This window comes from Falco cherrug, chromosome 2, assembly GCF_023634085.1.
Source record: "Falco cherrug isolate bFalChe1 chromosome 2, bFalChe1.pri, whole genome shotgun sequence".
Taxonomy (NCBI): Eukaryota; Metazoa; Chordata; class Aves; order Falconiformes; family Falconidae; genus Falco; species Falco cherrug.
The window spans coordinates 3255579-3282523 of record NC_073698.1 but is presented as its reverse complement, the minus strand read 5'-3'; the positions used below and the strand labels follow the sequence as shown (position 1 = coordinate 3282523).

Here is a 26945-nt window from a genome sequence, read left to right as displayed (position 1 = left end):
GCAAACTTCCAATAATTCATATTTGCCTGGAATTATCTTGAAAAACTGGCCTCCAAACCTGACTAGAAATGTGAGTCTTCTGCTGGGGAGTTTCAGTAGTGCTGACCACAGATGGCATTTGGGTTTTTTATTCTTCTTTCTATCTTTTATGTGTCCTACAGGGAGAAAAAATGAAAACTCTGGCCCTACGCCTATGCAAATGCCAGGGAAATCAAGTCCTTCTCCCTACACTGTATAGACCATATGTTAACTGCGACTAACATGAGCTTGTGAAAATAGTTCCATAGGTAAGGGAAAACTTGGAGCTTGACCTCCGTGGTTTCACCTTGCTTGAGGAGTTCTATACAAATTCCAGGTGTCTGTCTTCTGGGATATTATATTTAGCTTTATGCTCCTCAAAGAGCTTGTGCAATTCATTTAGGTATTTCTGATGGACTTGATCAACCTCTTCCTCAGAGGGTCTGTGCTTCCTCTGCACTGGAATTGGCTTCCCAACTGGAAAACAAGCACAGGCATTAGGAGAAGGCAGTGTCAGGTCCCTCTGAACACTCTGCACAGCTTAGCACAGAGCTGGGCTCCACCTCTCTAAGGATGTGGCGGACAGATCAATATGACCAGTCATGTCCTGGAGTTCGGGAGGCAGCACAAAGAGGTAGGGAGATGGAGGTTCAGATTCTGCCTCTGCTGTTGGTCTCCAAGGTCACATCTGCCCTTGCCTCAGTTTCCCCATCTGCAAAGTTCATTAATGCCAAAGACTCTCTGTGTAACTCTTTGAAGTAATAAGTACTGCATCCCAAAGCAGTCCCTACAGCAGCTCCTAACATCTCAGATGTGCTGCAGATAAAGGTAACATCATCCTAATATTTGGGTTGGGCTTTACACGCTGTTCCCGCATGGCCCTGGGAATCTGCATTGCAAATGAGGATACAGAGGCACAGCAGAGCCCAAGACTATCTAAATACACTAGCAATTGTGGTGGTCCCACTTTGCTCAGGTTACATCTTCTGTGAAACATCTGATTTTTATTAAGAATCCAGTACACACTCATCTTTAGAAAATCATGCTTTTTTTTTTCAAGGACAAATCTAATTAATTTGATTCCTAGCATTAGAAGAAGCCCCTTCCCAACTCCCAGAGCCACCAGCAGCAGGACCAGGTGCTTGCAGGGGACAGAGGAGTCCATGAGACACCTCTCTTGCTCTGGTCTTTTACTCAAATTGTGTTTGTCAAGTGATGGAGGGTTTCATCATTGTGTAATGCTGTTCCTCATCAGACTAATGAAGAGCCCTTGTGATACTGCACAGCTCATAAAACCATTGAGACAATCCAAACACGTTGTAAAACAATTAGAAGTAATTACTGGCTGTCAAACCTAATCAGTGGGGCAAGCTCTGACCTTTCCAAACAGCCTCTTTAATTAAACTAATTCACAGAGCATCAGCTGTGCTGGTGGGCCAAGCATGGAATTGTTGAAACCAAGCAAAACTTCCTCAAAATCAAAGACTTTCTTGAAATATGGTCTCCCATGGGCATGGTTTCTGGTACACACAGCTTGCCTTGTTCACATGCAAATAGGTTGGGGTTTCCAGCTGTGTCTGCATGAGACACTGAGCAAACCTGCAAACTGCTGAGGTGTTGTCCTACCTGTATTTGGAAAATTGTCTTGGAAGTTGTTTATTCCCAGTGCTACTGCAGTGGTTCATACTACTGGATTGTGCTGGGGTTAGGGTTGGCTGCATCCCACAGGGGTGATAGGGTGGCTGTGCTTGCTCTGGGGCCTTCCCAGCACAGCCCAGATGACCTGGGCTCTGTCATAAGACCAAGCCAGAGTCCCAAATGAGTGTGGCACGTGAACAGTTGAGGATGCTCCTTTGCCAGTGCATTTCTAGCCCACCACAGCTCATGCACTCTGGCATGATGCTCCAGCCCAGCGGAAGGATGACACAACCCGGGGGCTGTCCCCAGTCTCTGCTTTGACCAGGCTGAGCATGGCCAGCATCATGCCGATGTGCCAAGGAAGGACTTACCCACGGTGCAGATGGGCCGTCGGTAGGGTACCAGCCCGAAACTGTACTGGAAGATGCCTCGCGCGTGGAAAAGAGGAAGGGAGATGCCCATGATCTGCTGGAGCCGGTGCTGGAGCTGCCGCAGCCAGGAGCCCTTGGGGTTTCTCACCTGCTCGAAGAGGTCATTCTCCCCAAAGGAAAAGATGGGCACCAGTGGGGTGCTGTGGGGAGTCAAACCCAATGTAGAGGCATGAAGATGAGCAAAGCCCACACCAAAACACCACCACCCCCTCTCCAAAACAAGCAGGAACACCCCATTAACCAGCCACAGAACAGAGCATCCCTCCCCAAGCATGCCTTGACCCCATCCCCTGCGTCACCCGTGCTCAATGGCAAGGCGGACAAATCCCTTCCTATTCTTCAGCAGCAAGGTATAGGACCCCGGCCGGGCATCCAGCGCCTCCTGTGCTCCACCGACGATGATGGCCAGCATGTTTCCACCCTCTGGCTTCTGCAGCACATACGATGCGCTCTCCTTGTCGGAGGAGACAAGGCCTGTGGGCAGAGAGGGAAAAAAAAAAGAGCATCTTTAAAACCCACATGACTGTGGTGTGCTCTGTAGGTGCTCCCCTATTATCCAGCTCCAGAGGGGTGCTAGGCCCTTTATTTTCAGAGTTTTCCTACCCTTTGGCAATCTCAGCCCAGCAACCCTGAAAGGTGCTGGATTCATGCACAGTTCTGCTGTGTGAATGTACAATTATCCCTTTGCGGTCTGGCCCAGAAATGAGAACTGGGAAAAAAATCAGGAAAAAAGTAAACTGAGAACTAGCTTCACTTAAGCCCCAGGGAAAATCTGTTTCAGTTTGTTGTCAAATGAAACCGTGTCCAATCCTGAATAATTTTAAAGTTGGTGAAACATTCACATGAGGTCAAAACACAGATGAATTTCACTGGATGCTGCTAATTTAAAGTGGAATTTAATGCAGAATTTGGTCCATTGATGTAATTTACTTGCAAAAGTTATAAATCTTTAGTTCAAAAACATTCTTTAATTCAGAAACATTCAGAAAGCAATGTTCTTTTGATATTTTTAAAAAAAATCCTTGTTTCAGGGGCTGAAATAATTTGCAAATTAAACCCTCTTTGTCAAATTGACCTGAAAATAAGCAATGCACTGAACTCCCACATTACAGTGATTGAACCTTCTTTTGCCTGGGTCATAAGTCTCTCATATCTCACTGTTATGATTCCTCGCTCTCCGTGTAAATATTTTTCCAGCAGCAGGAGCCAGAGTTTATGTGGAAAACAGGGTGATGTATGCCCTGGGTTATCTCAGATGGAACTGGATGCCTATGTTTAGACTGTTGAATCCTGCCCATGACATAGGCCCATTTGGCTGGAGAAGTGGGCATTCCCCAAGCCCACCAGTTAGAGATGGAGGTCATCTCCTGCCGGTCTCCAAAAATCTCTGCAGACTCCCTTTCCCTTCTCTCCATTTAATTTTTACCTATTCCTTTCCATTTCTTCTTCCTCTCTTGCCATGTGGTTTTGCAACAGTGTGAGCTGCTATTTGCATCCTCTCTCCCTAGATGCTGCTTCCTGCAAGCAGCAGCAGCCTCAGAAAAATAGGTTTTCTCCTTCTTTCGGTGGAAAACACAATTTCAAGCCTGAATGTTATTTGCATGGAAAGAAAGAAATGCAGGGCCACCCCACGCTGCTGGTCTCAACATTTCTGTTCACAATTTGCTCTGCATTTTGTTGTTACTCAGCACCTGACACAGCAATGCCCAGTGCTCAGAGGCAATATACGAAGTTGAACAACAGAGATAACAGCTAGGAGGGAAATTTTTAACTTCAGAGAGTTTTGGGTCCCACTTCCAGTAGCTGCATCCATGCATGGGATCTGACCGGCCACCAATGGGGACAAGCAGACCCTTGATTCCTCTTCCCCTGGTGTCTTCACTTTCTGGTCCTCAGAAAAGCACTGACTCATCCCGCCAGTTGCCATGCTGCTGCCCTGCTTACCTCCACTCATCAAGTAGTCCCTGAAGAATGGGATGCGAAACCACAGGGAGAGCATCATCAGGTGTGGGGTGATGCCTGGGAAGAGCGTGGAAAAGCCTGATGCCTCTGTGCAGAAATTGAGAAAGGCTCCTGCTGCCAGGACCCCATGGGGATGAAATCCCATCAGGTAGTTCTGCCTAGGGTCCAGCTCTGCCGTCTTCACCAGCTGGGCACAGGGATGGAGCCAAAAGAGACCAAAAAGTGAGTATAGTGCTGTCACCCTGGGGGAAGGGAGCTTTGGCTATGGAGTGTAGGTGGAGGATGCCTGGAGTGGGGTCCCTAGCACCTGCTGTGCCTCTTGTTGGAAAAGGTCAACTGGAACAACCATTTTTAACTGAGATGTATTTCATTGCCTGTATTTCCATCTCCTCCCACCCCTTGGTCCAGAATGACATCTCCAATGACACAGTTCCACATGTTGCCTTGATCTGGCCTACATGCTGTTGGGATCCTACTTTCTTTAAAATGTCCTCCAATATATTTTCTAATATGGGGAAAAAAAGTTAAAAAGTGAGAAAAGGGTGATTATTTCTACTTCCCCCTCCACCCCACAAGCAGAATAGCAAAAGGAGTGCAGAATCACTCTGGTAATGATCCATGTAAAGCTGCTACCTGATCAACAACATGGTATAGACCCAAGGTTTATCCTGTCCTGAAATATGTGTCAGGTGGTTCGAGGATGCTTCTGCCCATGGTAAGGTGGGATCCAGCTCCCAGACATCTAACAGAGAACAGGCTGATGGTTTTCTTGCCATCGGGGAAAGACTGCAAGAACCCAGCCACTGGTGCCCGTGTTACGTACCCAAGCAATCCCTGAGTCCACCAAAGAGCAATAGATTTCTACCCAAGGTTGCTGCGGTTTTACTGGGAGGAGGGAATGGGGAACGCCCATGTCTAGCCTTTAGAGATGGACGGTTGGCTAAGGTGAAATCCTCAGCCAATCTGAAAGTGGGTTTGGAGCCTGGGAGATACTACATGGGAAAGCGGGCACTACAGCAGAAGAGGAGATGATTAAAGGGAGATAAGGAACAACCAGCATGTGGACTCCCTGTGTTATACTTGCTATAGGCTGCTGAGAGGAGAGGGGCTGGTGTGACAAACCCACCCTGCAGCTATGCCACCGAGAAGACTCTGCCATGCCAGCATCAGCCAGCATGTGCATAAACCCAGGCAGAAGCAGTCAAAACTGAATGCTGATGCCTCTGCATGCTTCCTGTGGGTGCCAAAGATGCTCACAGCACCGGAGAAGGATGAATCTTTCCAAGGTTAGCCATCACAGAGCCACCATGCATTTCCAGACAACTCAAAGACATTTCTGCTCAAGAAGAAACAAAGTGTTTTAGTGCGTCGCCCCTCCAGGTACCACAGTCCCATCTGCACTTGGGGAGCAACTAATGGTGCATGTGTTTTCTTAGAAGCAGCCAGAAGCGCAGGTTAATCATGAGGGTGTATTTTACTTCCTTACATCATGGCTAATTTCCCATCTGAGCTAAGGCACTGTTGACTGTGCACATGTGTCCACTCAAGCGCCTGCTCCTAATGAGGGGAATGGACAAACAAGAGTCCCACTGCTGCCTGGGTGCCGAGATGCCTAGGCAGGAAGAGGGGCAGATGGCTGAATTGCTAAGTGCCCAGGGCCCCTTCCACCATTTGCTTATTTTTGAGTAATCTCAGCTTGCATCAATGGTTCCTGCATTCATCTTCAGCTTCCAAACAGCCTTTCATCTCTGCAGTGATTTATAAGCAGAGAGGTGAGACACTCGCGTGTGTTGAAAACCACTAGATTTCTGGCTGTGTGTGTGCAGGTAACAAGAAGGGTGTTGACAGCAGGCTCAATGTCTGGTTGCACCCTAAGATCACATCACCCTCCTCGCTAATGAAGAGCTGAACTCAGGGTATGCACTGAGCTGTGCGAACTACTTAATGGGAGAGTTCACCTGTGCTAAGGCACCACACATCCTCAAAAGCGTCCCTAGGAGACACCCAGCTGCTGTCTTGGTGCTCATCTCAATGAAAGGGAAGGGAGGAGAGGAAAGAATGAAGAATAGGGCTTGTAGTGATAGGACAGGGGGGAATGGTTTTAAACTAAAAGAGGGGAGATTCAGACTAGACACAAGAAAGAAATTTTGTACAATGAGGGTAATGAAACACTGGTACAGGTTGCCCAGGGAGTTGGTTGATGCCTCTTCTCTGAAAATATTCAAGGCCAGCCTGGATGGGGCTGTGTGAGCAACATGATCTAGTTGAAGATGTCCCTGCCCATGGCAGGGAGGTTGGACTAGATGACCTTTAAAGGTCCTTTCCAACCCAAACCATTCTGTGATTCTATGATAAGAGGTGAGGGAAGAGAACAAGGGGGTTATGACCCCTTACAAGGGACTGGACACCCACCAGCCAGCAGCCTTTCCAGCTCTACTTCTGGTTGATCACATTTTCTCTAGTTGTTTTCCATTGAGATCACCTTGTGATTTATTTTATTTATTGTGGTGTGCACTTGTTTTCAGGTACTGCATTTTTCATCGTGCTTTTCATTACCATATTATTTGCTGGGCTTTTTTTTTTAATGTTAATTCTGGCCACAAACAAAGCTAAATGCAACCCTCGGTGTTTTACAGTGCCACTGGGTGGCAAGTCTGTCTCTGATAAATGATTCCTTGTCTCCCTAGTGGCCTCAGTGCCACTAAAGTCTGGAGTCCTACCAGCCACTGTTGGTTCTGGACCGGGTCTTTTAAAACACATGCATTTTGGAGCTTAACCATGATCTGTATATCTATTGCTATGTATCCTATGTATCCAGCTGACAGGAGCCTCATTAAGTTCAACAAGGAAAAGGACAAAGTCTTGTACCTGGGGAGGATTAGTCCCAAGCACCAATACATGCTGGGGGGCACCCTGCTAGAAACCAGCTGGCAGAAAAGGACATAGGGGTCCTGGTGGACACCAATTTGAACATGAGACAGCAATGGGACCTTGCAGCAAAGAAAGAAAATGGTGTCCTCAGCTGTGTTAGATAATATTGCCAGCAGGTGCTGGAGGTCATTCTTTGCCCTCTTCTCAGCACAGATGAGGCAGCTCTGGAGGGCTGTGTCCAGCTCTGGGCTCCTCAGTACAACAGGGACATGGACATCCTGGAGAGTATCCAGCAAAGAGCCATGAAAATGACGAATGGACCAGAACACATCTGCTGTGAGGAAAAGCTGGGAGAGCTGGGACAGTTCAGCCTGGAGAAGAGAAGGCTCAGGTGGATGTCATCACTGTACATAAATACCTCAGGGTAGGGTGCAAAGAGGACGGAGGCAGGCTCTTGTCAGTGGTGCTCAGTGCCAGCACCAGAAGCAATGGGCACAGAAGGAAACACAGGAGGTGTGAACATGAGGAAATATTTTTTCACTGTGCGAGTGACCAAGTACTGGCACAGAGAGCTTGTGGAGTCTCCATCCTTGGAGGTATTCAAAAGCCATCTGGGTGCTGTCCTGGGCAATCAGCTCTCAGTGGTCCTGCTTGAACAGGGCATTGAACCAGAAGACCTCTGGAGGTCCCTTCCAGCCTCAACCAGTCAGTGATTCTGTGATTTTTGACTCCCTGCTTTAAGCCATGGGCAGCTAGAGGGTAGGAGTCTAGTCACGCACGAGTTGGTGGAGCTGGTTAATGTTTCTGCAAGAGCTGTCCCCCGCAGTAGCACTGACGACATCTTAGTAACTTAGTTGAATTATGTGCCTTTCAGCTTTGTAGACAGGGCTCCTTCCAGGGCATAACACAAGGAGGGGAGAGAAGGCCCTCGTGTTGTCACAGTGCCTGCTCACAGTTGGATGATTTGGCCAGAATTTGGAGAGAAACCAAAGAGCTTGTACAAGACTGAGAAGGAAATTTGCAGCAGAGGAGAGACTTGGGCAAAGTCTTTTACACCATAGGCAGGCCCCTGGACTCTAAACAACCCTTCTCCTCCTGGAAACTTTAACGCAAAACCTCGATCCTCCCATCTGGATTGTTCCCAGTGTTTATTCGTTCTTCCCTCTCCTCCTGCCAGAGGTTAATGTCTGTTCCCAAACTGCCAGGAAAGTCACTGGGTGACACCACACAGCCCAACTCTCCTGCACTCCAGCCACAAAGTGCTTAGCGGGGCTGGGGTAGGGGTGCAGAGGGGTGGGACTCTCCTCCCTCTGCCGTAGCAGAGTTGTCATTTCCACACCCACCGGATGGCATTTGCTGTTCTGGTCTTTCTGGGTGAGTTGAACTTTTAATAATTGTTAAAGCAATTAAAGGTCCAGCCAAGCCGGTCTGTGCGTAAACATCTAAATGAGACAAGTGCCTGACCCAAAGTTTTCTTGGTGAGACAAGACCAGTTTCTCATCTCAGAGGTGTCTGAGGGATGCCAGATTAATGTGTATGACCTGTGGTCCGAAGGCAAGGAGCTGTTAGCACCTCAGGGTTGTGCTCTCCACACTGAGCCGTGGGTTTGCTGGCTTCCCCTGAGCTTTCCCTTGTCATGGTCAGAGTGCTCGCTGGTGTCTTGGCTGATGACAGCAGGAATGACCCCTTGTCAAAGGTATTATGAGGCCTTGAGATCCCAAAACTGGGGTCATCTTGCCCTTCCCAACAAATGAACTTGTTTGTGTTTTGAAGGATGTGGTCTACTTTATGCTTCTCCTTCATGAAGAAATATCTTGATAGCTACAGTTTTTCAGTGCTCACAGTGATTACCCTGTAGCAGAAACTCCCCTTTTACACTGTCTACTCAAATGTGGGTCCAAGACATGGGTGAAACCCTCCCGCAGTTCCCCCAGCTCCCGCAGAGATGTGGTGAGACCTGTTCCATGCACTGCCAGCCGTGTTGGGGAAATGCATACACAGATTTTCAGGAGCTCTGATAAAAGCCCACGTACTGGTGAGTTTCTCAAGCAAATTAATCCAAATTAATTTTAAACTGGATTAGTTAAACCACATTAACATCCCAAGTAGATGCTCTTAGCTGGAATTAAAGTGGCCTTTGTTTGGTATCTGTTTTGGTTTGGTTTGGTTGGGGTTTTTTAATTAATTTTGGAGTGGAATTAAGCTAATTGGAATTAGGGCTTCTGAGTGACTGTGTCAGCCCAGGAGTTCAGCACTGGTTTAACAAGGCTGCTTTCATTCACCCCTTGAGATGCGGCTGGATTTTCCTGGTTGTCCCCATGGCAAGAGGGTGGACAGGCAGTTCCCTGGGTAAGGTTGGTGCGCTAACGCTTGAGGGAAGTAGCATTCTCCCTGAGCCCGAAGGGAGCTGCACTGGAGATGAAGCAATACCCAGGCCCCCAACCAGCATTGTTTGCAGGGCTGAAGGGATTAAAAAGTCATTAAGTGAGGAATTAATGAAGTCAAGTTGAGACGAGTATGGGCCCTTGTCCTGGTTTCGGCTGGGATAGAGTTAATTTTCTTCTTAGTAGCAGGTGCAGTGCCATGTGTTGGATTTACGATGAGAATAATGTTGATAACACACTGATGGTTTTTGTTGTTGCTAAGTCATGTTTATGCTAAATCAAGGACTTCTCAGTTTCTTGAGCTTAACCAGCAAGGGGGCTGGAGGGGCACAGGAAACTGGGAGGGGACACAGCCAGGACAGCTGATCCGAACTGGCCAAAGGGATGTTCCATACTATACGGTGTCATGCTCAGTATATAAACTGGGGGGAGTTGGCCAGGGCTACTGGTCGCTGCTCAGGGATTGGCTGGCCATCAGTCAGCAGGTGGTGAGCAATTGTATTGTGCCTCACTTGGTTTTTTTTTCCTTTTGGAATTCGTTACTCTCTCCCTCCCTCTCTTCTTCCCGTTGCAATTGTTGTTATCAGTATCATTATTATTGTATTTAATTTTATTTTATTTCAGTTATTAAATAGTTCTTATCTCAGACCACAAGTTGTACATTTTTCCTGAATCTCCTCCCCATCCTGCTGGCCAGGAGGAGAAAGCAAGCAGCTGTGTGGTACTTAGTTGCCGGCTGGGCTTAAACCAGGACAGCACTGCATGGTGCTTGCCATGCCAAGGGACACATACTCAGGGAGGGCACTGGCATGCCATGACATTGCATCCTTAGGGATAGATGAACATATGGTGGGAAACGGGGAGCAGCACGGCATGACCCCCCCCTAGCTGTTCACAGAGCAGAGGAGGATGTGGTCAGGAAAGCTGGTCAGCAAGCTTCTGCCTTCTGAGTGACGTCGTCTCCCAGAATTGAATTGCTATTGTATTTCTGTCCTTCTCTGGCTCCAAACTCTGTTTCCAAGGATGTTATGTTCATTAATCTGCTCTTAAGTAGGATACACCTCCTTTCAACTTTGACCTAAGCAAATCCTTAGGTCCCTCGCTGTCCATGGGCAACTCCAAAGAGCACTTCTTGGAGGATGAAACATGCAGCCAGTTTCTATGTAGGATGAAACCCAGCAGAGAAATCCAGAAACCCAGCTAGATCCAAAGGAGAAATTGTGCCAAGGCAAAGAGAATGAGGTAGCCCATGCAAGGGTGGCTAGATTGGAGACCAAAGGGCAAATATGTGAATACTGCCAGCCACTGCTGAGGAAGATGGGTTTCAGGTCCCAGCAAGGATGAGGGTCTGAGAGGGACTAGTTGGAGAAATAGAGGGCTTTGAGCACTGAGGTTTTCTCCAGATGCCACAAAGCCAGGTCAGAGCTGTGTTTGCAGCAAGTATCAGGGAGTCTGACCAGCCAGGTGGGTTTAAATTGAGTTTGGATGGGACTTCACTACCCTCACTCCCAAAGCTGGATAAGGACGGCAGCTCCAAAATACCCAGGTCCTCCCTTGCTCTCGTGTGATGCTGCTTTTGGGGGTCTTGTAGGACCTCCTTTATGTGGTGGCTTATGTTGCTTGGAAGTGCAGATGGTGGAACACAGTCCTGCAGTGGACATGACCTTGGCCATGGCCTCTCTCTTACTTAGGGTCACCTGAGGGCAGAGAAGAGAGAGCCAAGACATGCGAAAGAAAAGTTCCTGAAGAAAGTACAGAGAGGTGGCTTTAGGCCATTTGGCCATGTCTTGCTTGTGCCCTAACAATCCCTCATCTTTCATCCAGCCAACAGAAGGAAACAAAGCAAACAACCAAGACTGCTGGAAATCAGAAATGGTATTTAACATCATGGGCCATGACACAAAATCCTCACTTACAAATAACACCACTCTTCATGAAAAGAAAGAAAACATTCCTGTCAGGGCTTGGTTCACACAAACTGGACCTGTCACCCCTCTGCAACACCTTGTACCTCTCCAGAACCAAAACACACTCAAATAACCCCCGTCATGCTTTATGCCATTATGAGAATGAATGAGCTATGGGATGGAGCCATCCCAAATCACAGCTCCTAGGGTTCAACTAATTCTCCAATAACTCATTTTAGTTATGCCAACAAAGAAACAATAACGCCAGCAAGTCCCCAAGCATAATGACAAAGGCCGGGACTCTGCCAGGTGCTGTAGATAATAAGGTCCAACTGGCACTTGGATAACCCCAAGGCTAGTAAGAAATACCCTGTGGCTCTTCACAGGGTACTGCCCCTGGTAGCAGCACAGACCTTTACTTTCTAAAATGTATAATGTATTGCAGGATATTGAGAACCCCTTGTCTGTCAACAGCAGAGGCAACACATTACTCTGGACTTGAGTAACGTCTACTTGATTGTGACAATGTGGAGTCGTAAGGAAGCGTTCCACTGAGACAGGTTCATGTTTGCAAAGGAGACTTCAGTGCGGTAAAGACCAGGGACCATCCCCACGCAGCAGGCACTTTTCAGGCTGCCCTGAATAAAGCTGGTAAGATGGTGCCAGCTGGGTTGCTCTGAATAATGACAACACCTGAAGACAAAATTTTTTCCCTTTAAGAGCTTAATTTAACTTCCTGCTGCCAGATTTAACTTGTAACCCAAGTTCTGTGATCTAAAGGTGAAATGTTTGGTCTAAGCTAAGCATCCAGCGCCAATTTATAGTCAAGAAAGACAGTGACTTTCTTTTGAGAACTATGGTAGAGAGAGATCTTGTCAAGCTTATGCTTTCACCATTTCTGCCCCACCCCCACCTTCTGCACATCTATGGTGCTCCTCAGCTGAGCCTGCTGAAGCACATTGGCTGTATGAGGGAGGCTGGTGACAGCAGTCTTAGAGCAGCAGGAGAGGCTGGGGAGAAGTAGCAGTGAAGATGTGCATTCGCTTAGCCATGTGACGGAGAAATTTGTTTTTACTGTAATGCTGGGTGTATCCTTCATAATAAAGATTCACTGATAAATGATGTGGAATCATAGAATTATTTAGGTTGGAAAACACCTTTAAGATCACGTCCAACCGTTAACCCAGGACCGCCAGGTGCACCACTAAATCGTGCCCCTAAGTGCCACGTTTACATGTTTTTTGAACACCTCCAGGCATGGTGACACCACCACGTCCCTGGGCAGCCTGTTCCAGTGCTTGACCACCCTTTCAGTAAATAAATTTGTCCCAATACCCAATCTAAACCTCCCCTGGTGCAACTTGAGGCTGTTTCCTCTTGTCCTATTGCTTGTTTACCTGGGAGAACAGACCAACCCCCACCTCACTACAGCCTCCTGTGAGGTAGTTGTAGAGAGCAATAAGGTCTCCCTTGAGCATCCTTTTCTCCAGGTTAAACACCCCCAGTGCTCCCAGCTTCTCCCCATCAGAGCTGTGCCCCAGCTCCGTTGCCCTTCTCCAGACAGGACTGTGCCAACAGAGATAAGGGTTTGGGCAGGGACCTGCCAGCAGCAGACAGATTACTGATGGCTTATTGAACATAGCATAGGTAGAGCAGTTCACAATATCCAAAATCTCTCTGGAGGCAGCATCAACCCACAGCAGGTACCACCAAATATCTGTTCACACATAGTCAGCCCCAAACAGATTCATTTTGCAATTTTTCATATATTTTCCACAATTTTAAGACACAGCTGAGCTCAGCCGTGTATTGCAGGCCTACCGTGAGGATGTATAAAAAAGGATTAGGAGAGGGTTAAAACACAGGGAGAAATAACTTTCCTGGGCAATGCACTGGACCCCACCTTGAATTCTCACTGCTTTTTTCTCATCATCCTTTTTAAAATCACCCAAACTCATGCAGGTCCTTCCTGATCCTGTAACTCCCAAACCCCAAATTAAAGTACAGTCTGCTCCATGGGGAATAAAGCTAGCAGCAAAGTGGTACTTGTGCAAGGGTGGTATCGGCAGAGGGTGCTCCTTGCATGCACTGCACAGTCCAGCTCAGAGCCTGCACGCTCCCAGGTGCTGCTTGCTTCCAGATCCCCGGAAAACAGAGGCTCATCCCAATCTTTCTTGGCTTTCACGACAGTAAACATGATCAGAGATCTCTTAAAGGCAGCATTAAAAGCCGCTTCTTAAAATAAAAGAGCAGGCAGCTCTTAATGCCTCCAAACACTGGCACTTGGCCATGCTAAGTTTGCTGCTGGGATCTGGGAGGATTAGGAGCCACCTTTAATCTTCCCAGAATGACTAATTCTCCAGGGCTCAACAAACTCAATCTACACACAAACATGGCCTGGGGCGCTGGGTGCCCAACTGGTCCATGTCCCCAAATCCTACTCCCCTGGGGGTTTGGACAAGTGGGGTTGATCAGCTTGAGGAAGAAAAGGCTCCAGGGAGACCTTCTAGCATCCTTCCAGTACTTAAAGGGCCCAACAAGGAAGCTGGAGAGGGGCTTTTTACGAGGCTATGTGTGTGACAGGACAAGGGGGAATGGCTTGAAGCTGAGAGAGGGGAGATTTAGGTTGGACATGAGGAAGAAACCCTTCCCCGTGAGGGTGGCGAGGCGCTGGCCCAGGCTGCCCAGAGCAGCTGTGGGTGCCCCATCCCTGGCAGGGCTCAAGGCCAGGCTGGACGGGGCTGGGAGCAGCCTGGGCTGGGGGGAGGGGGCCCTGCCCCTGGCCGGGGGTGGGACTGGGTGGTCCTGAAGGTCCCTTCCAGCCCAAGCCATTCTGTGAATCTAAGTGAGAGGTCCACTGCAGCATCCAGCTGCACGTGTTCAAACCAAAAGCCCAGCTTAGTTCATCCTGAGAGCAGTGTGCTGGATGGTTAAAGCAATATTTGCAATGCTTAACGCCCACTCTGCTAGGCACCGGTCAGCTTGTGCTCAGCGGTATGAAATGAAATGCCTTCTCTGCAAGGAAGAAAATGCATTTGCGGTTTATAGGCGGGGAAGCAAGGCTGGCAGATGGGGGATATAACAGAGTATAAACCCAGGAGTGGTGTGGCCACGTGGGACAGGGTTTGCGTGGGCTACCCAGAAGGTTTCTAGTGCAATGAGCAGGGAGCAGGGAGGTCTTCACACTGTGTGGTTCACTGGGGAGCTCCTTGCTGCGGGATGCCGGGGTTGCCGAACGTTTTTTCTGTGCTTTTGTAGTGACAAATGGCAGAAGATGCATTCAGCAAGGACTGCTAAATCCTATACCCTGGCTTAGAAAACCCTTGAACAAAGAAAGTCCGGAAGACTGAGAAAATGTTTGGGGAAATACTATTATGTGATTTCTTGGTTCTAATACTCTTTTTGTTTTATTTTTGTTTTCTGCTGTCCTTTTGTGGAGCCTCCTCTGATTTCCCCCAGACCCGCAGGGAGAAAGCCTCCACTGAACCCTCCCCGCCGTCACCCAGCAAGCTGCAGCCAAACCCAGTAGCCACGCTCCCTCTACTGGTCACTGCTGGTCCTCCCCGCCTGGCAGTGGCACCCAGGGAGGGAAGGACAGACAGACAATGCAATGCGGAGTTCAGGAGGGGGGTCAGAGGGCTGGAATTAGATGAGCTTTAAGGCCCCTTCCCACCCAAACCATTCTGTGATTTTGCGAAATAATTTGCAGAATATGTATCGCATATAATCATTGCAGCCACATGAATAGCTCATAGCAATTCTAGCACTTTCCAAGGCAACCCTGAGAATAATCTGTTAGGTGTTTCCTATCAAATGTCATCAGATATTCTCTGTTCCTTATGGTAAAACTCACCACAAGCTTTCCTGGGATGTGTTCCTATTCCTGCCCAGAAGATTATGATACATCTTTTGGGGGCCTTGCTTTGAACCTCATCCAGAAGCCCTTAAATCACAAGTTAAGCTCTGAGATCAGCCATAAAATAACTCATTGCAGGTCCTCAGCATCACTTTCTGCCATGTTTTTGAACAAAGAAACTCAGTGGCAGTAGGATGCATGCAAAGCAGACTTTGATGGATGGTCTTGCAGAGAGGCAGCTGGGAGATGCAGTTCACCCAGCTGAGACATGTGAAGTTTGGCTAGCGTATGGCAGCTTCCAGCACAAAATCAAGTGAATTCATTTGAATTGTCCACAGCAGTGGAAAGGGGCAGTGATAGCCTGGTTCAGCCCAGCACACCTATCTCTACCAGTTGCACCCAGGTCCTGTGAGAGGCAATCCCAGCTTGCACAGTACTGTATGCTACCAACCAAACGTGGTCATGGACAACACTTTGCTCCTTCACCTCCTCCAACCCAAGAGGCATATTGGGGATGAGATGAAAACTGAAATGAGAGGAGGGCTAATCAGGGGAAATCAAAAAGCACCAATTTTCCTGGTGCAGCTTTTGTTTTTGGAGTATCCTGGAGGTGGTGCCTTTACACACAGGTCTAAGTATATTTGTGGTGTTGCTCTTCTGGAATGACACAGTTTGCCTTGCTATCAAGCAATGTTTCCACACTGATAAAAAGGAACAACATCTGCCGGGACAAACTGTAACAACGTTGTGTCTTGGCAAAGACACCGTTTTACCTGCAGCATTAGGGTCAATATTGTACTGAGTTGTGGCCTGCAAAAGGGGATGATGTGACATCAGAAGATACATTTTAGGCATCATCATTTTAGGGAAAGATGTTGTTATAACACAATTGTGTGTAAGATCCACTCAGAAATGGTAGGAGAGATCCAGGCAGACCCTATCTTCTCATTTTTTTGCCCAGCCTTGATTTCTGCCCTAAATTAATCTCCTTGCACACCAATCTTGCAGTCTGCACTCCAGGACCTTAAAAAATTCAGGTGTGTTTATTGGGGATGTGTGGATTTTTCTTCCTGCTGAACTGAAGAGAAAAACCTTGTGTTTCACCATTGAAGTGCAGGTCTGGGATTTGAAAGAGTTGGCTCTTATTTCTGACTGAGCAGCAAACCTGATGGGTGACCTTGGGCAGTCCTCACTTTGCTCCAACTCCCCCTAATCCTTATCCCAGGCCCTACTCTCTGCAGGATGAACTCCCAGGCCAGGCTTTTTTTTCTGCTTTGGGCTGATGAGTCCTTTGGCTATTTGGGCTCCCCACTTCATTTTACCTGGACTGCAGCACCCAGCTCCTCACTCCAGGCTCTCTCTAACCAGCTGTGGGCATCCTACCTGAGTTCCCTCAACAGGCAACATTTCACTGAAGGAACTATCTTACATCCCACAGCTTGGTCAGCCTTGGAACTTATTCCCTTGCATGGCCCATGAATGCTTCTGCTGCATTGCTCAGATTTGTACCGACTTGTGATGACTCTGAGGCAAGACTTTGTGCTGGTCCACTCATTCATGCCATGACAAAGGGATACCAGATGAAAAGTAAGATCAAAGGCCAGCCATATGCATTAAAATAAATCAGAAAATGTCACAGAAGTCCCTCTCAGGGGAACAGCAACACTGTGAGACTGCCTAGTGCACATCCAGCTTTATCCATCCAGCCTCTTCCCCAGCAGAAGGGGATGCTGACCTTCCAGGGCACCAAGACCTCTTGGATTTTGGTGAAAAGTTGGCCCTGTGTCCACTGGGTAAATGCTAAGCAACCTGAAGAGCAGCAGTGTTGCAATATAGACATGAAAACCAGTTAATGGGAGATTTCCTTAACTGCTGGAATGCAGTGAGGTTAAACAGGTGAGTAAAAGCCAGATGATTAAAGGATGCAGTTGATGAAAATGGTGGTCTACATTTTTTCTGGGTCTTGCAGTAATCTGTGAATTGGAAAGACAATCCTTCAACACTGACCTCCCAGCACCCCATGGCATGACTGCTGGCCCCAGACTACCTCCAAGCATCAAGGATAAAGTTGGTCTGTAAATGTCCTAAGAGCCGATGGGATCAGTGGCACTTACCGTAATGGGAAAATAGTCCTTCATGTACCTCCATACGATGCTGTTCCGGATGGCATGGATCCGTCTCCCACCCTTCCTGGGTTTTTCCCAGTCTATCAACCACCATGCAGTGTAGAGGGCACTGACCAGCCAAAAACGTGTGAAGAAGAGGGCGATGAAGGCAGCTGTGCAGCACTGTGCTGAGAGAAAAGCCAGCAGTGAGTTGGCAGCTGCATTAGGTAGACTTTGTGAGAAAGGTCTTGAAACTTGAAAGGTCTGTGTTTGGACCTCGGATGGAGCCCAAGCCTTCACTAGGCTTGCTGCTGAACTGTTCTATCAGTGTGAAGGCATTTTTGATGCAGAAGTGATTTCTTTCCTATCTGCCCCAGGCAGCTGGAGAAGAACCAAAGCACCATCCTTGCGGAAACTACCTTTCTCCAAAGGCCACCATGTCCCCCTCTTCCCACATGATAGATACACCTCACTGCATCCAGAGGGTTCTTGTGGATCAGATCTCTATCTCTTTGCTGTCTGGCTTTTCTCTGGAGTTAGCCTGATCTCTGCAACAATAATGCCTCTGTTTTACCCCAAATCTCCTGTTAATACCCCCTGATGACACCTGGTATTTTGCAGTGGCAGCAAAGCGGGGCACTATGCCTTATTTGTACAGTCCCCAACAGCTTTGTCCTGAGCTAACAATTCCCCATTTTAATTGCATCCTTGATTTTTAATTTTTTATCTTCCCATATATAAGACTTTACTCTTTATTGAGTTTTTTCTTATTGATTTTGGACCTTTTCCTCTACTTCTCAGGTTCACTCTCAGCTCTAATCCTGTCCTCCAGAGGATTTTCAGTCCCTCCAACTCAGTGTCATCACAGATTGTAAAAGGATGCTGCATTTCATTCCCTAAGACATTAATGACTTGGGACTTTCCCAAGTCATTAAAGGCTTCTCTGACCTGCTTCCAGTCAGTGCTCAGCTTTGCTCTCTACCTCCCCCCTCCCTCATGGTCTGTGTTTTGGCATGGGAACAAGAGAAGAAAATTTTCTGTGCAAATAAGCACCACTCGGTACATCAAATCCCACCCAAGCTCAACACTGTCTGTCTGTAGAGACTGGGAAGTGCTGATGGCCACCAAGCTGCCACCTGCTAAAGCAAATGCCCTAAAATGTGTCTGGGAAGAGCTGTGTCCTCACCTTCTGTGCCTCTGGAAGCCTTGGTGGAGGCTGGGGGAGCTCAGGGGCAAACTGAGCCAAAGAGAACCCCATTCATCCAAGCCCTGTGCCTTCCCCAGCTCATGGATTACACCATGTGTAGTGGGTTATGTATTTTGTCCTTCACTGGATCTTCATCACAGATCTAGCACGCAGGGCTGAAAGATGTGAGGATGGAGATGCCCTGTTCAGCTTCAGCTGTGAGACAGACGCATCCATGCCCTCATCCTCTGAGACCTGGATTTTTATATTTGGTTGGAGTCATCTGAACATCTCCCTCCTCTAGCTCATCTCAGCTAAGGCCTATTAGAGAGGAGGTACATGATGCTTTCGTTTAAGATCTCCTTATAGCTCCTGTTCGCTTTTACTTAGGATAAATAAGTAGGTCTGGAGGGGGGGGGTGGTGCGGGGCGCTGCAGAGGGGGCGTTGGTGATAAATCACCCTGATCCCAGAGATCTGCATGTGAAAAAGAATCCCTTATCTATTGTAAAACACTGGCATGATGGTACTGATAATTCCTGTGGGGAAAAAAAAAAAAGCAATAATCTAGCAGGATCCTAAAAAGCAATAATCTGGCAGGATCCTAAATGTCCTTAAAGCTGAAATGGGATTTTATGTCCTCGTATAGAGACACTGTGGCAGGCGCCTGGGTAGGCACTAACACAGCGCACGGGGAAACGCTGCAGCTTTCTGCAGAGCAAGAGGTCTAACCTGCAATGCATCCTCCAAGTCAGAACAACCCACTGCTCATACCTGGTGCTACTCCTTTCAAATGCTGCAGACACCGTCTTTGTAACTCTTTGAGGAAAACAGTATACAGCAGGAAACCAAGTTCCAGGGTCCACAGGAGACATAAACACTACTTGAGGACCGATGTGGGGGTTGCAATTTCGCTGCACCTGGGAGCCATGTCACCAGGTCTGTCACAAAACTGCAATGCCTAATTCTTTTTTTATCTTACCGTGCAAAGTTCAAAGTACATTCTGCAAAAGGAAGGAGTTGTTCTGGTCCAAATCCATGTACATATCATCCAAGTGAGGCTTTATCTTGCGATTATATAATTATTAATTTCTCCCTTGATCAGTTTACAATTCAGCTTCCATTTTTTCAGGGCAGAATTTGCACACAGTGACTTTCACTCAATCTTAAGGTTATCTTTTTTGTGTGCTTGTAAAATTTTATGGTGTCCTGGTTGCTGTGGGAAAGAAGCCCATTCCTGTCCCAGAATGGACCCTCAATCTGAAAGTTGCTTGGACCAAAGAGACAGGAAAGTTCCAGAAAACATACAGTTAAATCCTACTGTCTGCATCTAAACGAATCCCAGCCTTAGGCAGATACATGATTATTTATGGGCTGTATTTTGGTGAGAAGGGGGCACTCTGTACAGCTGCTTGGCATGGAAGGGGGAGTCACTGTAGCTGCTTGGATCAAGGGAGACTCCTATCCCTCTTCCAACTTTCTTGTAGACATCTGTGTGTCATGTCCTCAGACTCTTCAATGACAACATAGCAGAGGCAGTGTGGTCCCATTGATTAGACCCCGAGACTTTCTGGACCACCAGTGGCAAGATGTTTGCCACAGAGCCGCATTGCTTCTTCCTGAAACCCATGTCAGGTCCCCAGGCTGTGTTCACCACCAGCCCTGCTGCCCAGGACCTCACGCTCCTCAGCCTGGTTTCAGGGTCCCTTCACCAACACTGAGCCACCCTCTTATAGCTTATGCCGGTGATTCACCGCATTTTAGTCTCCTGGTTCTCCAAGCTGCTGCAAAATAACATCCCAGCCAAGAGAGGGCCAAATCCTGCATCCATTTGAGCTAAGGACTAGAAGGAAGGACTGTGCACTGGGATCCAAGATCTAGTTCTATTACTGCAAATCCCAAGACTTTCCTGAATCCACACAGGAGGGGAACACACACTCCCCTTCCTCCATGGGTCATGTCCCAGAGGCAGAGCAGCAAGGACATCCTAAAGCCACCTCCTTGCCCCTTCTGCTTCTTTTCTACAGAACAGGGCAGAAGGGGTGGGTGACAAACAGGAATATTTGCTTGTTATGAGGCTGTTCCCCATAATCCCCATAACTGCTTTCTTCCCTCCAGGGGAGTCCCAAGACAAAAATGAGGAATGATGAGGGTTTCTTGCCTGTCCCTCCCTGTACTGTGGACTGCTTCAAAGCTGCCCAGATGAGAACCATATTTTCCTCAACATATGCTTTCCTACAAACAACTGTTGTTTTCTGGGCTACCAGCCAGGCAAACACTTTAAAGGATATCACAAACATGGCATTAGGCTCTAGGCCAGGGAACCTCAGCAGATATGTCCCTCCTGGGGCCAAACTCCAGCCTATGTACAGCTTGCTGTGCTGACAAAGCAACCCACAAAGGGCTGTCAGGTCTTGGAAGAGGTGGGAGTCTGTGTCATGATGGACCTGCAAGTTCCTGGTTCACTAGAAACCCATCTTTGAATCCCATCAGCTGGCAGGGCTGTGCAGAGCCAGACAAGCTTTCCAGCTTAGAATCGTAGAAGTTTGGGTTGGAAGGGACCTTAAAGACCATCAACTTCCAACCACCAGTTTCATTATGGTCTCCATGGGTGCAAGCTCTCTGGTGAGGATGGGGACTGCAGGCACACCACACCAGGCACACAAATGGCAATGAGATGTGATTATAACATGGCTCTGCCTCCCTGCTTTTACAGTATTCTTTAGGGGAAAAGAGTGGAGAATCTTCAGTATTCAGCCATAGCATCACTACAGTATCTACCTTCCACGTTTCTGCCCCCATAACTCCCATGATTCCCAGCCTCAGGCTGCAATTCTCAAGCCATGGTTGTACACTCAGGAGGAGCAGGCATGTGGTTGCAAACAGACATGATCCTCGTCTCCTCCCTCTGCAGGTCTGGACTCTTGCGACATAGCCCAACTGCACATGCTAAATTACTATAAAATGGCCTTAGACAGAGCCCTTGCAAAGCAGACATCACCATGGGCTGCAAGACATGGTCTAAGGGCATCATGCCTGACCTTGAAATCATATCAGTTCCGTTATCTGAAAATGGCCAAATAATCCTAGGCAGGGCTGAGGTTAGCTGCTGCACTGTCTAATCTGTCACGGAAAGCGAAGAGACCTCTTCAAACCGAATCCACTGCCAAAGGGGCTTTGACAAGCAGGAAAGATCCATACAGACCCTAAATCTTACACTTTCTGTTCAGGCCAGATGCAAGGAGGTTTGGCTGTGGTTGTCTGTGGTGAGGTGTGGCTTTGGGTGAACCAGTCGCAGGGTGTTCTTGGACTACTGGGCCACCAAAACCTGCACCCAGCCTGTCAGCCAGGGGGGCTTCTGAAGCAGCTCTTCATTGTGCAGGACACAACACCTCATGCCTCCATGACCATGCAGGAGTCAGTAAAGAGAGGACACATCCATGTGGATGTGATGGCTTTCTTGGATTCCCTCACAGACCGAGTGGTTTCCTGGGCTGGGCTCCCTCAAATTGAGGGCAAAAATTAAGTGTTTGGTGGTGGGTGTCTCCTGTTAAGTAGTTTTGTTGTGAGCTGCAAGTCCCTCCCTGGATGAAAACATGGGCATATCACAGACAACACACAACTATATGCCACAGGCTCCAAGCGAACCACAGGCTACAAAACACACGGTGGGCTTTTCTGGCCAAGTCCAAAGAAGGACCACATCCCATCAAAGTGCTTCTGAGCTCAACATGGCTACTAACCCAGCATTTTCTCTTTCAACCTGGAACAGGGAAAACAGCAGCCTGTGGAAAAAGATTTTTGGCATCACAGCAGCCCCAGAGTGAGTCAGATTCATATTGCAGTTGTCAGGAAGGTTTGCAAGTTGCACATTGCTGAAGTCCCCAGCACCAGCCTAGAGCCCCTGCCAGTGACAGCCTGCAGAGTCCCAGGCTGTGGACTACACTCAGCTGTCAAGGCGGCCTGACTGACACTGGCACTGCGTGCCCTTTGAGCCAGCCCTGCTGATTGAAAGGGTTCAAAGGCTGGGTGCTGTGCACTGGATCTGCGGAGGCAGCGTGTGCAGGTCTCCTGCCCTTGCGCTGGGTTTGCTTGCATGGGTTCAGCCCAACACTAATGCTTCTGCAAGGTATGTCTGGATGGATGCCCACGCCCAAGTCCACGGACACCAGGAATGAGAGGTAGTGGGGAGCAGTGCAGCAGGTTTGGGCACCAGCCTGCTGGTTTTGGTGCCCCGCAGAAGTCTGGCTCCACCATATTAGGACAGGGCACTGGTCAGTAGTGGGATCCTGAAGCAGGAAGGCAATGAGGTCCCCACTCCATGCCCTGCATCCCACCCTTGCACTCTGCACTCTCCTTCCAGCAGCTGTCAGCGTCTGAAGCAAATGGCACCTTTTGTCTCGGTGACCTTGCCAGGAGCATCCTTAAGAAAACCGGCAGCGCAGACCATGCCTGCCTGTTGTGAGGGATGCTGCAGCAGAGCTCCCTGCCAGCACCGGGGTCAAGCTGCTGCACTCATCCCACCCCCTGCAGAGAATGAATGAGCCCCTCACCCCGGGCTTGGCTTCTTGGCGGATGCATTTGTACAACCATAGCAACAGCTGCCTGCAACCAGTGCTGCCCAGCCGCGGGTGCTGGGATCTCTGGTCAAAGGGCTGTGCAAATGGCTGGTGGTGGTCGATCCTGTGTTTTTGGGAGCCCTTTTCTGGCAGCAGAAGCACGAGCCTGTCTCAGAGAGAAAGGAGCAGCTGGCAGCCACATCCTGCCCATGGAAACTCTGATCTCTGTGCCTGAGGGTTGTAACTGAGTGCAGCATGGGGTCTTTGGCAGCTCCTGGGGTGAGATTAAAGGTATCCCTTAGCTCCGAGCTTTCACAGTTGTTAAACTGGGAGATTTTGAATGGAAAGCTCCAGGCTTAAAGAAACTTTGTAAAAGGAATCAAACCAGCTGGAATTGCTCCATGAGCTTTGGCTATCACCTTTTTAATGCCTTTCTTATAGCATTTCTTAACTGCTTTTGGTTTCAGATTGCATCAAAAAAACCCCACCCCAAAATAAAGTAAAACTGTTGCAGCGAAAGACAGTAATCTTTGGAAGGCCAGTCATGCAGGAGGTGTGGGTTTGGGTCTCATCCTCACTCAGAACAAGCTGCATTTCCCTGCAGGAACCAAAGCCTGTGTTTCCAGCAGCTCCATGTTACCCTCTGACTGTGGTGGATTCCTCCCTCCTGGCCGTTTTCTGGCTTTCTGCTGGCTCCAGAAGTCATCTCTATCACTGAAAAGTCAAGTGCCAACTTGGTCTCAATTCCAAGAAGGGAAAAAACTGAAGTACATGTTGTTTTGCTGGAAAACACTGTTAAAGCTCCATAAGCCCCAGCTATATCCATGCTGGGAACAGGAATGCGTTGTATCCATTGCTAACAGGGCGGCCGCATCTCTACTATGCCCCATCCCACCCAGGCACCATGGAAGCAAATCCAGGCACAAGAGTGGAGAGGGAGTTAGAGCACCCCAGAATGTCCCTGCCTGGATAGTTGGGTCCAAGGCTGCATGGCTTTGGCCAGATCTCCCCTCCCCTGTGCTGTTAACACCCATGTGTCCTCCTTCAAGCTGGTCTCCGTTGGGCAGGGGAAGGCTGATCACACCTGGGATCTCATATGCACTAGAAAAGCCCCAGGGTTTATAATGCAAGTAGAGGATGGCACCAAGTGCCCTGCACTCAGCCATGCCCTAACTATGCTTTGCAGCAACTCAGCCAGCTGTGCCGCCACTGCCACACTATAATCTCCCCTCCATCTGGAGAGGGATGTCCTCTGGCTTGTCCCAGAGCAACCCAAGGAGTCACACTGGTTACACCTCTCCAGAGCACCTCGGCAGAGCCCATTTGCTGAACCAGCAGGTAAACAGTATTGCCTGGTCATGTCCACACTGCTAATTCTCTTCACTTCCAATAACGGGCAGCCTCACCCATCCTGGATACCAGCAATGGTCCCTGGCTTCTGCCATTGCCCGAGCTGCACCAGTGTGTAGTTTGGAAGTGTGTTCCTTAGCATGAGCTAACCTATGCTAAGAAGCAAGCAGCAGCTACACTGTCTGGACCAGTACAGCCCAATGCTCCAGTCCATTAGATACTGATGCAGAGGTGGCCATTCAGCCCCAGGTCCTAGAAGAGTTTGGACAGAGCCATCTCAGAAACTTAATGAGGCTCTGAAGCACTGCCTATGCTTTCTTCCCAGGTATTGTTTTGGAGATGCTTGTGTGCCAGGACCCAAATATAAACAAAGATCTGTTGCCTCTGTGTATTGGGACTAGTCAACAACTATCCTACCACAACAAAGCAGAAGCTTTACACACCGATCCCATCTGAGATTAAGAATTGGCATGACAATGGGAAAGTCTGGGATGCCACCTTCCAGCTTGGCTCATGATGGGCTGTAAATCACCCCAATTTGCCCTCTCTAGTAACCTGCCTCTGGGTCTCCCATCTCCTTATTTCCCAGTGCATCCTATCTAAAAATGCATGAATCTAATTTCCATCAGCACCTGCTGCCCACCCCCCCAGCCCGCTCCCCTCCAGTAATGATTTTGCCTGGGTCCCAGTTTGCTAATGTGTCTCTTCCCCAGCCTGCTTGGGTTTTCCAGGAAAAATGCCCTTTTGGGGTGTGCAAGGGCATCTGTATAAAGTAAACTGTCTGTTCCCAGGGTTGCAAAGCAGAGTCACCTATACTCTTCCCATCTTACCAGCCCTCAAGTATGGGAATGCTATTTCTCATGACTGATGCTGAGTAGGGCACCTTAGACCAGGAAAACACTAAACCTAAAGAGCAGGAGAAGCTGAAACCCCACGCAGGTTTAGCTGCTGCGTAAGACCCATGGATGTTCCCATGCACAGGCACGCAGCCATGCACCTCCTTAGTGCCACCGTGCTCAGATCAGGTGGCGAGAAGAAACAAACAAACAATCAAAAATAAAAAAGGAAAAAAAACACCTGCCTCCCACCCTGCTCTTCATACACTGAGATGGAGACAGGCAGTGCAACATCTGCTGCTAATCACTTGTCCTAACATGGGCTGGGATTCACTTCAGGACCCCAGAAGACGCTTTTAATGCCACTTCCCTTCAGTCCCAGGTCTTCCTTGGGGTTGAGGAGAGAAGGGGTTGGGGCAAAAGCTGTTCTGGCTTCTCAGAGAAGGAAAATGAGATGTCTCTTACCCAGGCCTAGGAAGCTGAAGACCCACTGAACCACTGAGGCTGTCTGAAGCCTTCTCTGCAGTGGCACGGAGAGTGGAGCAAACTCAACCTTCATCTTGGCCTCTGCTTGCAAGTCTCAAAGGGAGAAGGAAGTGGCGAATGCAAAGTGCAAAGTCGCCCGTCAATATTTACCCAGCCTTACAATACAGGGGATTGTGCAATGTACAGTGGTGGTGGTGACTGTCTGCAGCCACCCTCCTGTATGAGGAGGAGAGGGACGCCGACGGGGGTGTCCCCAACTTTATGCCAATGTGACTCATCACGTGATGAGACAGTGAGGATTTCATGCTTTTACCCCCCAAATCTGGGAAATAAACCCCCTTCAGCATGCAATTTTGCCTTCAAGTGTCTGTTTCTTCCAAATTTCACAATTTTTGGATGTTCACAGAGAGGATGAGGAATTTGTGCATCTGAGCCAGGCTTTATTTTCCCCGTTCCCCTACAAAGGAGCCTGTGCACAGCAGGACGGCCAAGCAGAGGGGACTGATATGGAGAAATAATGTGAAATGGGGATAATGGACATGGATTGTGATTGTATGTGTCTGCTTAAGGAATGTGGGTATGGTGACTAGTCATGGGTGCGGTGACAACTACAGTTTTGAGGAGATGCCTGCCCCTCTTCCTCTAACAAAGGGGAGACGGGGAGACGCCTGCCCTTCTTCCTCTAACAAAGGGGCTATTGAAAAGAGAATGAGAAAAGATGAGAGACATTCAAATGCTATCTAGAGGGAGGGAGTGCTAAGTCTCCTTGCTGGAGAAGATTGGGTGGTCACAATCACCTGAAGAAGATCGGGTGGTCACAAGGGCATGAATCACCTGAAGAAGATCGGATGGTCACAAGAACATGAATCACCTACAAACCTGCAAGACCACCACATTCCAGGAAAGGGACTGATAAGCTAATTAACATACGAAGCGGGGTTTAGGTAACGAATATGTATAGGCGTTAATTGAATATTCATTTGTTCATTGTATAAATGTGAGATGGTTCGTCACTTCGGGTATGCACGCTTGTGGAGGAGCGATCCCCCGTGCATCTGCGCGCAATAAACATACCTACTTTATAACTTTCGAGTTATAGAGTCTAATTCCGCACGTCAGGACAAGCACAGGCAGGTCACTTGTATTTGCAAGTGATATGCTGCGGATGGGTTTCTGTCTCAGCCAAGGAGGTGGGCAAGCAATGCAAGGATGTTTCGCTGCTGAGCACAAGGGTACACAAGCAACCTCACGCCTCTGCCAGGACATGGACGGATGGATGGATGGGTGGATGGATGGGTGGATGGGTGGATGGATGGGGCAGACAAGTATCCATGTGCATCCTTGCATGTTTATGTGGG

General features: G+C 48.5%; 1 protein-coding gene across 1 annotated transcript; it reads right to left on the bottom strand.

Moving 5' to 3' along the window:
• Window positions 1-137: 137 nt before the first annotated feature.
• Window positions 138-25749, bottom strand: MOGAT2 (monoacylglycerol O-acyltransferase 2). The gene is made up of 6 exons (XM_005440948.3): window positions 25567-25749; window positions 17182-17360; window positions 4032-4236; window positions 2387-2561; window positions 2028-2227; window positions 138-495 (listed from the first exon to the last, which is right to left on the bottom strand). Exons 1-6 carry the CDS (start codon window positions 25658-25660, stop codon window positions 341-343), a joined length of 1008 nt encoding a protein of 335 aa, XP_005441005.2. The 5' UTR covers window positions 25661-25749; the 3' UTR covers window positions 138-340.
• Window positions 25750-26945: the final 1196 nt, after the last annotated feature.